The sequence below is a fragment of the Thermobia domestica genome, chromosome 1 (genome assembly GCF_964235325.1).
Source record: "Thermobia domestica chromosome 1, izTheDome1.hap1.1, whole genome shotgun sequence".
NCBI classification, from domain to species: Eukaryota; Metazoa; Arthropoda; class Insecta; order Zygentoma; family Lepismatidae; genus Thermobia; species Thermobia domestica.
In genome coordinates, this window is record NC_137454.1 from 284798624 (window position 1) to 284812707 (window position 14084).

General features: G+C 36.2%; 1 protein-coding gene across 1 annotated transcript in view; it reads right to left on the bottom strand.

The window, feature by feature from the left end:
- LOC145661188 (cadherin-86C-like) overlaps window positions 1-14084 on the bottom strand; it is a 458587-nt gene that overhangs the window by 269436 nt on the left and 175067 nt on the right. The window contains exon 3 of the mRNA XM_081726639.1: window positions 2135-2379. Coding sequence (XP_081582765.1) covers window positions 2135-2379 — 245 coding nt within the window. The remainder of the gene's footprint in view (window positions 1-2134; window positions 2380-14084) is intronic.

Here is a 14084-nt window from a genome sequence, read left to right on the forward strand (position 1 = left end):
TATTAGAAATAATAGGGATACACATAACTAGAACGATCTTCTTGAACCCAGATATCCCATTGAACACTTTGAACCTCGAACATCTTAAGATAACTTATTGACTATAAATGTTCATCTTCCTTTGTTATCAAGTCATTGAAAGTACTGTGATACAGTGTTTCATTTCTCATTGGAATCTTCAAGTTCTGCAATACCTGTGAAGGGGAATTATGGAATACCTGCGAAGTGAAGTGATCCCTAACTCTGTACCACAGTAATTTTCATTTTTATTTTTGTGTATATGTGACAATTTCCTTTGCTTTTGAGTTTAACACGAGCCTTTGAAATGAGACTAAAGTTGAACATAATATATTAAGTGCTTCATTGAAATTAAATGATGATGGCATGAATGTAAAAGTTCCTGGCATTTCAAACATGAATTTTTCTCACTGTAGTACTTTCCAATCTACAACTGAAAATCTCCATTTATAATGTTATTAGCTATCATCATGGACGATCGCATTAAGAATACAACACAAAGTAGAATACATATGGTAGAGTACTAACAACTTACGAGATGCTACCCAAAATATCAGAGAATGTCATTGTAAAAGTCAGAAAACTGTCCTAATGACATCCCTCACCTTCAAAGTAGTCCCCTCCGGCATGTATGCAACGATCTCAGCGTTATTCCCACTTTTGGAAGCACTCCTGGAAGTTCGCAGGTGAAGGGTGCTCAGGATCCGTTGCGATTCCACTTGCATGTCTTCAATGGAGTCAAAACGTCTCCCTTTCAATGCAAGTTTCATCATTGGGAACATTTAGAAGTCGCACGGGGCTAGGTCAGGGAAGTAGGGAGGGTGGAGGACCGTTGCCATGTTTTTGGTTAGGAGTTCCTATACAAATAACGAAGTGTGCGTGGGTGCGTTGTCATGGTGCAGCAACCAGTCTTTCGTTTGACACAGCTATAGCCGTTTGGGCCGAACATTTTCCCTCATTCTTTTCACAACCTCGCAGTAAAATTTCCCACTGACATTCTAACAAGATGGAATAAACTTCTCATGCACAATTCCTCGAATGTCGAAAATAATGATCAGCATCGACATCATGTTTCTGCGAACTAGTCGAGCTTTTCTCGACTTTGGAAAGGAGTGCGTCTTCCATTGTGATGATTGCTGCTTCGTTTCTGGGTCATAACCATAGACCCAAAATTCATCACCTGTAATGACTCTCGACAAGAAGTTTGGACACTCTTGAACTCTTTGTTACAGCTCAGTGCAGATCTGAATCCTGAGGTTTTTCGGTCGATGCTGAGAAGGCGAGGGACTAATTTCGCTGCAGTTCGTCTCATGCTCAGTTCATCGGATAGAATTCGTTGACATGTACCATACGACAGTCGAAGTCTATGTGTGAATTGTTTGCCTTCTATTTTCGCAAATCACATCACGCACTTTCATGATCATTTTTGGTGTTGTGCATGTTGACGGTCGACCAGAATGTTTGTCATCTTCCACAGATTCGCGGCCTTCTTTGAAACGCTGGAACCATTCAAATGTTCTTGCTTGACTCAGTGCACTCACCAAATGCCTCTTTCAGAATGCGGTGGGCTTCGGCTGTAGTTTTCTTCAAATTGACACAAAACTTTATGCAAATCCGTTATTCCTCAACATCAGGCATTTGACAAATCGAGAAGCACTGAAACATGTCCTGACATGCACAACTACAACTCACAACTGAATGCGACAAAGATGACTCAACTTTGTGGTGCAGTAGCTAATATATGTACCTTGAGACATCTAGTGGTGGAATGTCGTACTGCTACTGGTTTGCTCGGTAAAACATTATCGGATATTTCGCGTAGAACCTCGTATTTTCACAATCATTCACTTTCATTAATAATTCGTTTCTTTTATTCTAAAGAACATGACTTGGAACGTTAAATAAAATTTCATTTCACTAAACAGAACATAAATACTTTATTTTATAATTCCCAACTTACTTTTTAACCCCTTCATTCCTCTACAAATTGAAACTCTTAGGTAAGTTGAAATACAGCACTAACTGGCTTTTCATTTTTCTTCAAGATAAGTATTGCAAATAATACTTGAAAGGACTATGAAGAGAGAGAGAGAGAGAGAGGAAATGCAGTTCTTACCTCAGGTACAACAACTAAAGTAGGATAGTGAGGAAAGATGCTGTCCATTGATGATGTTCCATTCGTGGCTTTTATGGTTGAATTCACAATAGTAGCATCCCCTTGAGTATCACGCACGCGAAGACGGAAATCATATACTCGGCCCAATTCCAGTCTTTTCTTCAAATATACGTTTGCATCACAATACGTATTCTTCTTAGTACATGGTAAACTTTCAATTCTAATCAGTGACTCCCCAACTCTACCTAAAAAGATACAACATAATAGTTTTAGAAAATCATGACCAAAAGCAAACTACCACATCTTGCAAATCGTTTTAAGACAAAAATGGAACAATAAATACAATGTAGACAAATTGAGGGTGCAATGAAACAGTCATAGAATCCCTACAAACTATTTGTTCACAAGAAGTGAACGTAAATAAGAAACGAACTTGGAATCTAGAAAATAAGTTTGACACTTTAGAATTCAGGATTGAATATTTTAAACTATGTCTTGGATTACCGGGTCGTCCCATGGTTTTGCTCCGTGAGGAAGAGGACGATAATTTATCTGGAACACTACTATAAGGCAGGAAAATAAACTCTTATCGGACTCCACAACAATCTTCCACTTGCTAACCAGTTGTTGAATCGTCCGTTGAAAGAATTCACCGATTTTGGAGTTGGGGAACTGGAACACTTTTCGTCGCACGTCATCCTCGTCTTGCAGTGTTTCTCAGGAAAGGCGGTTTGCAGGCTGCAAAAAAAGACAGCAGTCTGTTGGTGAAATCCGTAGGTGTTCAAGCTGCTGACAGTAGATATTTGTATTGATTGTCTAATTACGTGACAAGAGCTCAAAATAGATAATCACATGGATATCCTACCAAACAATCAACATAAGTAGTGAAGGTCCTGCTTCGGTAGAGTTTGTGTGGTTCTCCCATTAAGCACTCATTAAAGTTGGAGTGTAATGTTATGGTATAGGTTCCACGTTTCTCCCTTTGTCACCATTATGTCCAGTAATTGCTCATGTCAATGACGGGAGAGCAGGGAATTGAAAATGTCTACTGCTATTTCTGTTGAGGTGTTAACTCATGGGATAAACATTTGACGAGCTTCGACACGTGTCCTGGGTCCTGCAGATGACGATGAATGATCGAATGGATGACATGGAGTTAGTTTCAAAGTTATTCAACAGTGTGTAATGGATTTTTCTCCACTGCTGCTCACAGGAATCGTTGTGGAGCTTCATAAGTCTCCCTTCTCATGGCTTATCAGTGATGCTGGAGAAGTGAAACTTCTGAAACCACCTCTGCTACTCGCATATCTACAGCACTCTGACCATACACAGCATTGCTGTTTCGTGCTGCTGTACTGGCTGCATATCTTTTGTGAAATTCCTACAAATGATATACCGTATTTTGTCTTCCGACGCTGCCATGATTAAACACACGCCACAATTGCACTGTGGAATAGACCTTTTCCTACTACACACTGTTGTACAATGTAGTGATCTATATGACACATCTATGTTCTTAATAGTTTTGAGAGAACATATAAAGAATGTTCATACCCGTTCAGCATCCCTGGAACAATTGATGACAAAAGACTGTATAATTGAAGTAGTACGTAGTAGCATGCTTACTTGTAGCATTAGTGTATTAATCATTGTGAAACATTCTCTGTCTTTGCAGAAATAAAGTTTAAACCATGATATTCACTATCCTAAATCCGTCCATGTTGGATCAGCCAGCAGTCATCCAGATTCTGAGTGTAGAGGGATGTCAACTGGCTGAGATATACTGTAAAACGAAGGACGTCTATGGAGATGCTGCAACCGACAGTCGTGGGTTGGACGCAAATGTTTCGCACCATCGTTTCGTTTCAGGAACGAACAACAAAAGCGATCTCTTGAATCCCTGTCGACCGAATTGCTGCCACAGATCACAACCGTACGCAGTAGAGGAGTATGTTCGCATCTATAGATGTTTGAGTATTCGACCGATAGCCATGGAACTGAATATAAGATATGGAACAGCACAAATGGACGCGTCTCCCTACATTTGATGCGTTACCACACAGAGGGGGATGACTCGTTGGGGGGAATATGGAAGCGGATCAAATATGATGACACCACTTTTAACCGAGTTCCAAATCTGATAGTATGCTGTGGAAGTACACGTCTTCATCACGCTCGAGGAAGTTAAGGTCCCAGGTGTCATCTGGCAAAGTAATTGTACCTATGTTTTCTGACTGCAGAGGACCATTACTGCTAGATTTCAAGGCACCAGGAGAATCCGTGAAAGCTACACGCTACTGCGATACGTTGACCTGTCTTTGGGAGGCCACAAAACACAAACGACCGGGAATGCTAACATCAGATGTTATTGTGTTACACGAAACGCCCGTCCTCATGTTTCCGGATTTATTCCGACATTTTAAATGAGAGATGCTGCCGGATAGCTCGGACCTGTCATTTTGCGATTTCCACGTATTCGGTTGATTGGAGAAGACACTAAAGCGTTGTCGATTCTATAGTAATGCTGTGGTTCAGAATGTAGTCCGAAGTGGTTCACCCAACAAAAGTTGGTTTTCTACATGAACGAAATTTGTCGGCTATTGATACAGTAAGTCACGTGTCTGAACGCGTACTGAGACTTCTTCTGAACACCAAATACTATGGTATACTCAACATGTATACATGTTTCTCCTGTACACTTTTTGTTACATTGTACAGGGCTCCTTACCCTTGAGGACATACCCTTATGTTCCGTAAATGGACCATAGGAATTAGCGTTGTTATCGATTTGGTACCCTAACCTGAAATTAAATAGCATTATACTAAAAGATTTTGGATAAGCTGTGAACAGGGAAAAGAGTCACAAGTGGAACTCGATCTTTACATTCTTTAGGAACATAGACAAAATATCTCTGTAATGGATATGATCAAAATCACAAGCGCTTGAGTTCTGCTTGAGCTATTTGAGCTTCAAAATATTTTAGTATTTCAGAACCGGAATTCAATTTCGATTTTTGAAAAGGATGTTTGATTTTAAACACCGGAAATCAATTTTCTGTTTGAAAACCCAAAAGTCGGTATCTTTTTAAAAGCCGGAAATAGTTCTTTTAAGAACGAACAAAATATGTTCTCGTCTTTGAAATGAAATATAAATTTTCATTTTCTCAATTTGCAAAAAAAAAAAAAAAAAAAAAAAAAACTAATTGAAAATGTTACGAAATGTGACAGAGTGTGTATATATACGAATACTGAAAGCGAATACGGAACAAAAGCTAGAATTTTCATGTACAGCGACTTTAGACATTTGTTAATATGAGTACGATTGATGACATATGGTGTGTATTCCTGAAGTGTTACTAAAGCAGTGGATGTATGTGAAATTTATTAATATTTGAGGCAGAGTGTTTTGAGATAAAGAAGGAGATCCGAGGAATTCATTTCTTTCCAGAGGATATTAGAAGATATGGGGTTTGATGGGGAAAGCGGTTCATAAGATATAGTTTTACATTATTTCAATTTTCTTGTAAAAGAGCGAAGCAGTGCCAATCTAGATAGGGAAATCCGAGGATAATATTGACTTAAATTACTTGTGTGTGCGTTTAATGTAGTGAATGAATAAAGTTTCTAGATAGTTCCATTAAGAACTTAGAAGATACATCCTATCTTCTACTTTTGTATAACAAAATGAATATACTGAAATATGCTGTTGAAACTATACTCCAGATTTCAAGTTGCTAATGACTAATTAACAATACATCGCACATGGCGTTAATCTCGCAAACGATTCTTTGGAGATTAGGTTCTTGTCCCATTTTCTCTTCTCTTTCCAGAGAAGTCAAACACATAGTGTTTATCCACCATCAAGTCTATATGACATGCACAGGGATCGATGCTACCTAGACATAAACGTTGGGAGCAATGTTACACATATTTTTGTCAATAAGCTTGTGTGCAATGTCGCACAGAATATTTAGTTACGTCTTGATGAGCGTGGACATGGATTCGAGTGCGCTGAGGTCTATTGAACATAGTGATCTACAACATGGTTTAGCCAAAATCGTAAACACTCATCTGTTAGTTTTAGTCTTTCGTAATAATTATTATTGATAATGTTTAATACTGGTAATAAATAGATTTTCTCTTTGCGTATTGTTTTATCCCTTTCTGAAGTTTAAACCTATATCCAAATAAATGCCATGCCACCATAATTCCTCTTTTTAATATAAACATAATTTGCAATTCATAAAGAATGAAACTTAAACGTTCTGCAGTAACTACAAAATGTAAAAAATATGTGGTAGGTGTGAGGTTTGAACCCACATTCAAGGACATAAAAAGTACGACATCTATATGCCTGAAATCATTCGGCCGCCATGATCACACTGGAAAAATTAAATGTATTCAAGTTCTGTACCGTTTGAATGAGAACAATGGGCGTACATCGTGCGAATTTATACTTCAAAAATTGTCTTAGAATTGGATTCGTCTTTTATGTCTATGTCCTGCGAAATTGTGTCTTTTTGTATATTTACTGAATGGGACTACTCACTGACGTCGCCTACTATCCAAATTATCTCCACATCTTCAATGTCTATGAAATAAGGAAAAAAACAAAACTTGCTATGAGGGAGCGGTACAGAGCTTGAATACATTTAATTTTCCCAAGCGTGGTCGTCGTGACCGAGCGATTTAAGACATGTAGATGTTGTATTTTTTATGTCTGTGCGTATAGGTTCGAACCTCACATCTGCCACATTTTTCTTTTTGTTTTTTTACTTTTTTCAGCTACCGCAGAACGTTTAAGTTTTATTCTTTACGAATTGCAAATGACGGTTACATTTTTTAAAAAAAGAGAAATAATGGTGGCATTTTTGGATATGTGTTTAAACTACAGAAAGGAATAAACACAATACGCAAAGGCAAAACCTACGTTTTACCAGTATTAAATATTATCAATAATAATTACTAAGAAAGACTAAAACAAATGCTGAGGTTCTATGATTTTGACTAAAGCGTGTCATAGACCACTGTGTTCAATAGACCTCAGCACCCTCGAACCCCTGTTCACGCGCAACGAAACGTAACTAAATATTGTGCGCCACATTGCATACAAGCTAATTTGACAAAAATATGTGTAACATTGCTCCCGACGTTTATGTCTAAGTAAGATCGATCCCTGTGCATGTCATATTGACTTGGTGGATAAACATCATGTGCCTGGCTTTCCTGCAAACAGAAGAAAAAATGGGATAAGAACCTAATATATAAAGAATCGTTTGCGAGATTAACGCTGTGGCGTCCCAATTATAAAAAAAGCATGCTGAAAAAAATGCTCATTGGAATATCAACTATTTGCCGTGAAAGTAAAACATTCAATAGATATATTATTATTACACTTATAAGCGTACCTTGCATTTGAACGGCGTAATAAGTGCAGAAATGTTATTATTTCTGTACTTATTCGTGCATTATATGTTATTAATTTTATTAGTGGGCGGTAATTTGTCTACAGATCATAAAATAAAGGATTTTAGGAGCGCACTTCGGAGTAAATAACCTTACAGGAAAAAAAAACGGTTCGTTTCAACGATCAGCCCTGAAAATTGTAATATTGGGCTCATGATTTTAGGTGGCAAGATAGTGTAGGGGTATCGGGCTTGACTTCTGAGTAATATAACTAGTTAACATAGGTTCAAATTCTATTCAAGCCGAAGCTTTGGTTTTAGGAAAGCAATAGTGAAGAATCAAAAAGTGACTTATACTAAATGGACAATCTTTAAGAATGTGGAATCAAACACCTCTATAATGATAGAGATAATTTACGAATGTTGGTTGTGGAAGGGTAAATAACATATATGAGGATTACGAGGACAGTTCGAAAGACTTAATTATCACTTAACTTATCTAGTATGCACTTTTCACGCTTTTGATTTTAGAAAGAAATACTATAACATTAATTAAACAAGTTTTGAATAGAATAACCTTTGGAGTATCGGTATCGTGCTGGATTTGTAAATAGAAAATCTCGGTTCAATTCCTCAGCAAATAGTATCTTTTTTGCATAAAATAATGGCTGCAAACAGAGATTCGTCTGCAGTTGGAAAGCTTACATGGCATCACTGGCGAGAATCCGAGTAAACAATGTGTGCGTTCTATCATACTGTATTTGATAATTGTTTCGTATTTATATTCCTACTTTTATCTTTATCTTTGTCTCCTATTTCTTGACTTTCTCTCTCTCTCTCTCTTTCTCTTCCTCTCTCTCACACACAAATACATACATTCCTTTTGTTCGTGTTCCAGACTTAAAACAGAACCACTTTCGATCACGTGGTGACTACCCGTAATACAAACAGGAGCGTTCTGGTCAACCCGGTCTGGAAAATTTAATTGACTGAGAATTTCGGAGCCATGTGTTTTTTGTTCTGGGGATAACATCTCCAGTCCTGGTCATTTCTGGACGAAATATTGTTTAAACGCAAGGCAACAAGTAAAATCTCTTCTTTGTCCTCCAGTTTACTGAGTCTTAATCGAATCATCGGGTCAGTACGGGTTCGAATCCGCTACCAGTGGTGGTCCATAACCTAAACCACATCACCAGCCTGACGCCATGACCCGTTTCAGCTCTTGCGTTTTCATTCTATCTGTGCGAATTAGAACGTTATATTCACAGTAAGCGAAATCGAGAGTGGATGCAGATAAATATTTAGAGATGAGTAAAAAAAACGGACCCATTTTTGGTTTATTTATATTAGTTTGACACAAAATTCCTTTCCATTTTATAACTTATTTCAACATCCTGTAACTCAATGTGTTTCATTCACGTTTGAAATTTGAAACATGCAAGGTGTACTACGTCTATAAGAGACATCCAATTTTGTTTTTGAACTTTTGTAAGTTTTCATTGTTTTATAGTTTAGACTTCTAGTATTGGCTTTTTCTGATAGAAATTTAGCAGAAATATCGCACTCAATTTTTCTTCAGTTTAACTTAGTAGTCTGAAATGGAAGGTATAAACGACTGTGTATTATGATACACAATAATAATAATAATAATAATAATAATAATAATAATAATAATAATAATAATAATAATAATAATAATAATAATAATAACTTAATTTCAAAAAATCAGTGAATACTAAGATAGTTTTGTGGATATTTTTTTTATTTTTAGCAAAACGAAGATTCGGGTCAAATCACCCCGCCCGATGTGATATATTCTTTCATTAGGATTCAGTAGGGATATTAAAATTGAAAACTAACAAAAGTCATGGTAATGTTGAAACAAATAATGTAAAACATCCTTTCCATGTTACCAATAACTCTGTAAATTCTAAACGGTGTCTTTTTCTCGATTTTTACGTTACCAAGACCTGGGTTTCGTTAGTTTACTACACTGACATCATTTGAACAATCTAGAGCACTTGTAGAACGCCTTACGTAGCTCTCAACCAACCAAACTTCAGTGCAATGTTGATTGTCTAACATTGAAGGATGTGAAAAATTGAAAGTGTGAATACACTTTTGTTTGCGTGCATACATTAAGAGTTTGATTTTTGTTTTGTTTTATGAGTTTGATTTTTGTCTAAAGTCGATTGGCTTTATTTATATTTGTATCCTATAGCATTACAATAGTATCTGGACGTATTAGAATACATGGATTCTCTGTAGAAAGTTAGAAATAACAAATATACATAGTGTATATAAGAATAAGAGCAACAGAATTGAGGTGCACAGAGTTCGATAGCAACACATGAGTTGTTTATAACGGGATACAGCGAGAGAACTGAGTCTTGAGGTACACCGAATTTGATTAGAATGGGTGAAACAAATTGTTTTTTATAATGATATCTGTAGTGGATTGTATTTATACCACCACAAACATTATTAAATGGTTATTCAATATCTGTGATAATTGAAACATGTTTCCTCGTAGGGATGAACGCGAATGATGTTAGAAACTACAAAGTAGTCTTATTACAATATTAAGCAAAATATATTCCATGTCTCAACACTAGATAGCTTAAATTTAATTATCACAATTAAGAATAGAATGCACACATGTGATTGGTAACTTGTGATTTGCCTGTATGGAACTGAAACTATGTTTAAGGACTATCACTCTTGTAGATTGAAACAATGAGAGAAAGTTCTCTTTTTGTTATATGTAAATTTATGAATTATAGTTAATCCTTAAGTACTACGCATGTTTTTGTCACATTACTACTACGCAGAGTGTCAGTCTCCGAACAATATATTGGGGAAAAACTACCGACACGTTCATTTTCGCATATACACTCAATATAACCAAGAAGATAGAGGAAGCGACAATTTGGAGAGGCGGTAGAACGGGAAGTTATGGCAAACGCGGAGTCTGACAGACTCCGCGTAGTACTTAGCATCATTTACACACATATATTTAAAAAAAAAAACTATTGGAAGCAAAATATCTGTTGGGGCAGAAAAAGTACATGATCTTTTAATTTTTGGATTTATTTAGCATATCAAAGTTCGTGCTCATGCACATTCTCGCAACTTATCCGTCATTTCGTTTGGTAGGAAATTGTATTTTAAACTTCTGCCCTTTATGAGATTTTCATCTTCTGTTAAAACTGCAGACTTTTACTAACTAGTAAGACACATGTAATTTAACTCCAAATTAAAGTAGTCGATAATATATACTTCATTTAACATTTAAACGCTCATTGACGCAACTGCTGTGTTAAGGCTTTAAACCTTAATAGCTCAGCCCCAAATTAAGGTAGGAAGATAGTTTTGGAATCAATGTCTTTCTGAAGGATGAAGCTTTCCGCCAATATACATTTTTATATATGTGGAGTTGCTACGGTGAAGGGGAGTAAAGTTCGTATTTTTGGGGGTACACTCATAAAAATTGGTATGTGAAGCAATAAAGTAGTCTACTACTTGGTAATACCATGTATCCATACTTGTTGCTTATATGGGGGAGGAGGGGGCAAAGTTGGTCAATATTTTGAGTTTCAGTTTTTTTTTTTTTTTTTTTTTTTTTTTACGTAAATTCTTTTCGAAATGATTCCATATAAGACAAGATATCATTTTCCTGAGATGGTCTACAAGTATGGAATCTGTGTTCCGTAAGCTTTGCAACGATGTATCAATCATGATTCTGTGATATTATGGGGTCACCAGGGCTTCCAACAAGAAGGTCTGCAACAGCTCTTCGAAAATAATATACAGGGCATTTTTTAGAGGAATTTCGTTCTAAATTTTTATTTCGCTTTGTATTGCAGCAATAGTTACCATTTTTGTTCTATTGCTACAAATTTTTTGCCTCTGGGCAACGTAGGATGAATGCAAAGGTTGACAGTGTATCCCAAATTCTATTTTTTCATATTTTAAGGGATTTTTGCTTCTTCTTCTTCTTCTATGTATAGGGTTGAACAAATGTTACTTCGCTGGCTTTCCAACGATGTATTAATCGTGACTCTGTGGTAATAAAAGGGTCATCAGGGCCCTCAACGTGGTAGTCTATGATTTCGTTCAAATCCCTGACCTGCGTGGAAAGGTTAAATTCCAATTAAGTGATATTTCCTTTGGCAGTCAGCAAGAGAAAAGAAGTCTTGGGAAGATGAAGGAATGTGTTGAAGATTTATATGAGAGTAGGGATAGATCAAATGACACAGATTTTGAAGTAGAAAATGAAGTAGGCGAGCATGCTAAAGAGTTTCAGATTCTTCGAAATGAGGTCGAAAAAGCTATATCCGAGATTAGGAATGAAAAGGCAACCGAGGTAGCTAATATATCAATCAAATTTATTAAGAATATAGGAGTCAAGGGCAAGAAAGAATTGTTATGATTGTGCAATGAAATATATGAAACGGGTGAGTGATCAAAAGACTTGCTGACGACGATCATGATACCGATGGTTAAGAAATCGAACCCAAAGATATGTGAGGATTACAGAACTATTAGTATCATATCTCATGCACCAAAAGTTTTGCTTCGGATTCTGAACAAAAAGTTGTATGGAGGAACAAATGTAACAGTTAAGGAACAGTTCGTGTTCAGGAGAGGTACGGACACAAAAGATGCAATTGGATTATGAAGGTAGATCGGTGAAAGATTTACAGAAAAAGTGAAAGAAGTGTATGTGGTATTTATTGGTCTAGAAAAGGCTAATCACCGTGTGAATTAGGAATCGTTCTTGGAAGTTCTAAAGAAGGTTGGGTTGGAATGGATAAATCAAAAACTCATAAGATACTTATATACGAAACAATAAGTAAGTGTTTTAATAGAGGAGAGTGCAATTGGAAAGGGAGTTCGACACGGATGCTGTCTCTCGCCTACATTATTTAATATCTATCTAGAGGATATAGTGAAAAAGAGCCTACATAACCAAGGCGGCATTTCAGTAGGAGTTACAGTGATTAGGTGTATATGGTTTGCAGATGATATGGCGCTTGTTGCGGAATCTGAAGTCAAAATCAATAAGATGTTAAAAAAATTGAGGAAGGTCTGTAAAGAATATGGGATGAAAATAAATGTTAGAAAGTCAAAAGCCATGGCGATTGAAACAATTCGATCGGTGTCAATAATAGAAAAGGAGGAGAGAAAATAGAACACGTAACTGGATAGTATTATTAGTGATGATATGAAGTGTGACCGTGAAATAAAAGCAAGGATATAAATGGCGAAAGAAGCCTTTAGGAGAAAGGAAAGACTATTTTGTGGGACCTCGAATAAAGAGTTGAGAAAAAGACTTACAAAATGCTTCGCGTGGAGTATTGTGTTGGATTGGTCAGAAACGTGGACATTACGTAAAAATGATGAAAAACGACTCAGAGCTTTCGAAATGTGGCTATGGGAGAGAATGGAAAGAATTAGCTAGATCGAGCAGAAAGCAAATAATGGTCTTAGAAATAGTGGGGGAGAAAAGAACAATTTTAGATATTATTGAAAAGAGGAAGATAAACTGTTTGGGACACTGCCTAAGAAGGAACTGCATTATGAGGGACGTGCTAAAGGGTATGGTGGCAAGAAAGAGAGGGAGAGGCAAAGGAGACCACAATTAATGGACGATATCAAACAGGAAAATTGTACGTGAGAACGAAGAGGTTAGCGGAAGACTGTGGAGCATGGAAGCTTCTACTAGCCAATACTAGCAAAATACCAATGATGGTAATCTTTTGGTATAAGTATTGTTTGTATAGTGTAATAATAAATACATTTTTAAAATTTTCTCAGAGTTGTTGGTTCGAATTTAAGTTTAGATTGTTAAACCATTAACTGACATGATTACTTGGAGTATGAAATGACTTTAGTAACACATCTTTGGTGTTGTTTCGAGTATAGTTTAGAGTACAGTTGTAGCTAATACAAAACATTTTGTTTGCAAATAAACGATTATTACGAGCCATAATGACATATGGCATAAATATGTATAAGCGGTTGCTTTCCCTTGTGTTTTACTGATAATATATACATTGTTTCCCGTTACCTGTCTTTAGAAAGTAGGAGGAGCTTTGACATCTATTCTATCTATCTATTAAAATGCTACAAAAGCTATAAAAACACTTATTTTACATGCTAGCCAACTTTAAGAGGGTTATGCTCTCTATTAGGAATGAAGTGCAATGATAGGATAGGCTAAGGTTACTGTTGTTGGGCTAAGTGTTTCATTAAATATTTATTAACTTCAAATTGTCAAAAACAAAAGAAAGAAACGTGGTGACTTAGGGAACTTTGATCCTTAACATTTGGTGAGGTGAAAAGACAAAGTTAAATATACAAGAAAATATAATGATTACAAATACATGAAAACGTGCATTGAAAAATGTACGTGAAATATAAGAACAGAAATAATAATATAAACATTTCAAAATATTTCATAAGCATGAAAGATGAAATGAAGTGCGATACACAATACAACACTTTTGGTGATGTTATTAAGACAAATGAGCTTATTCTTC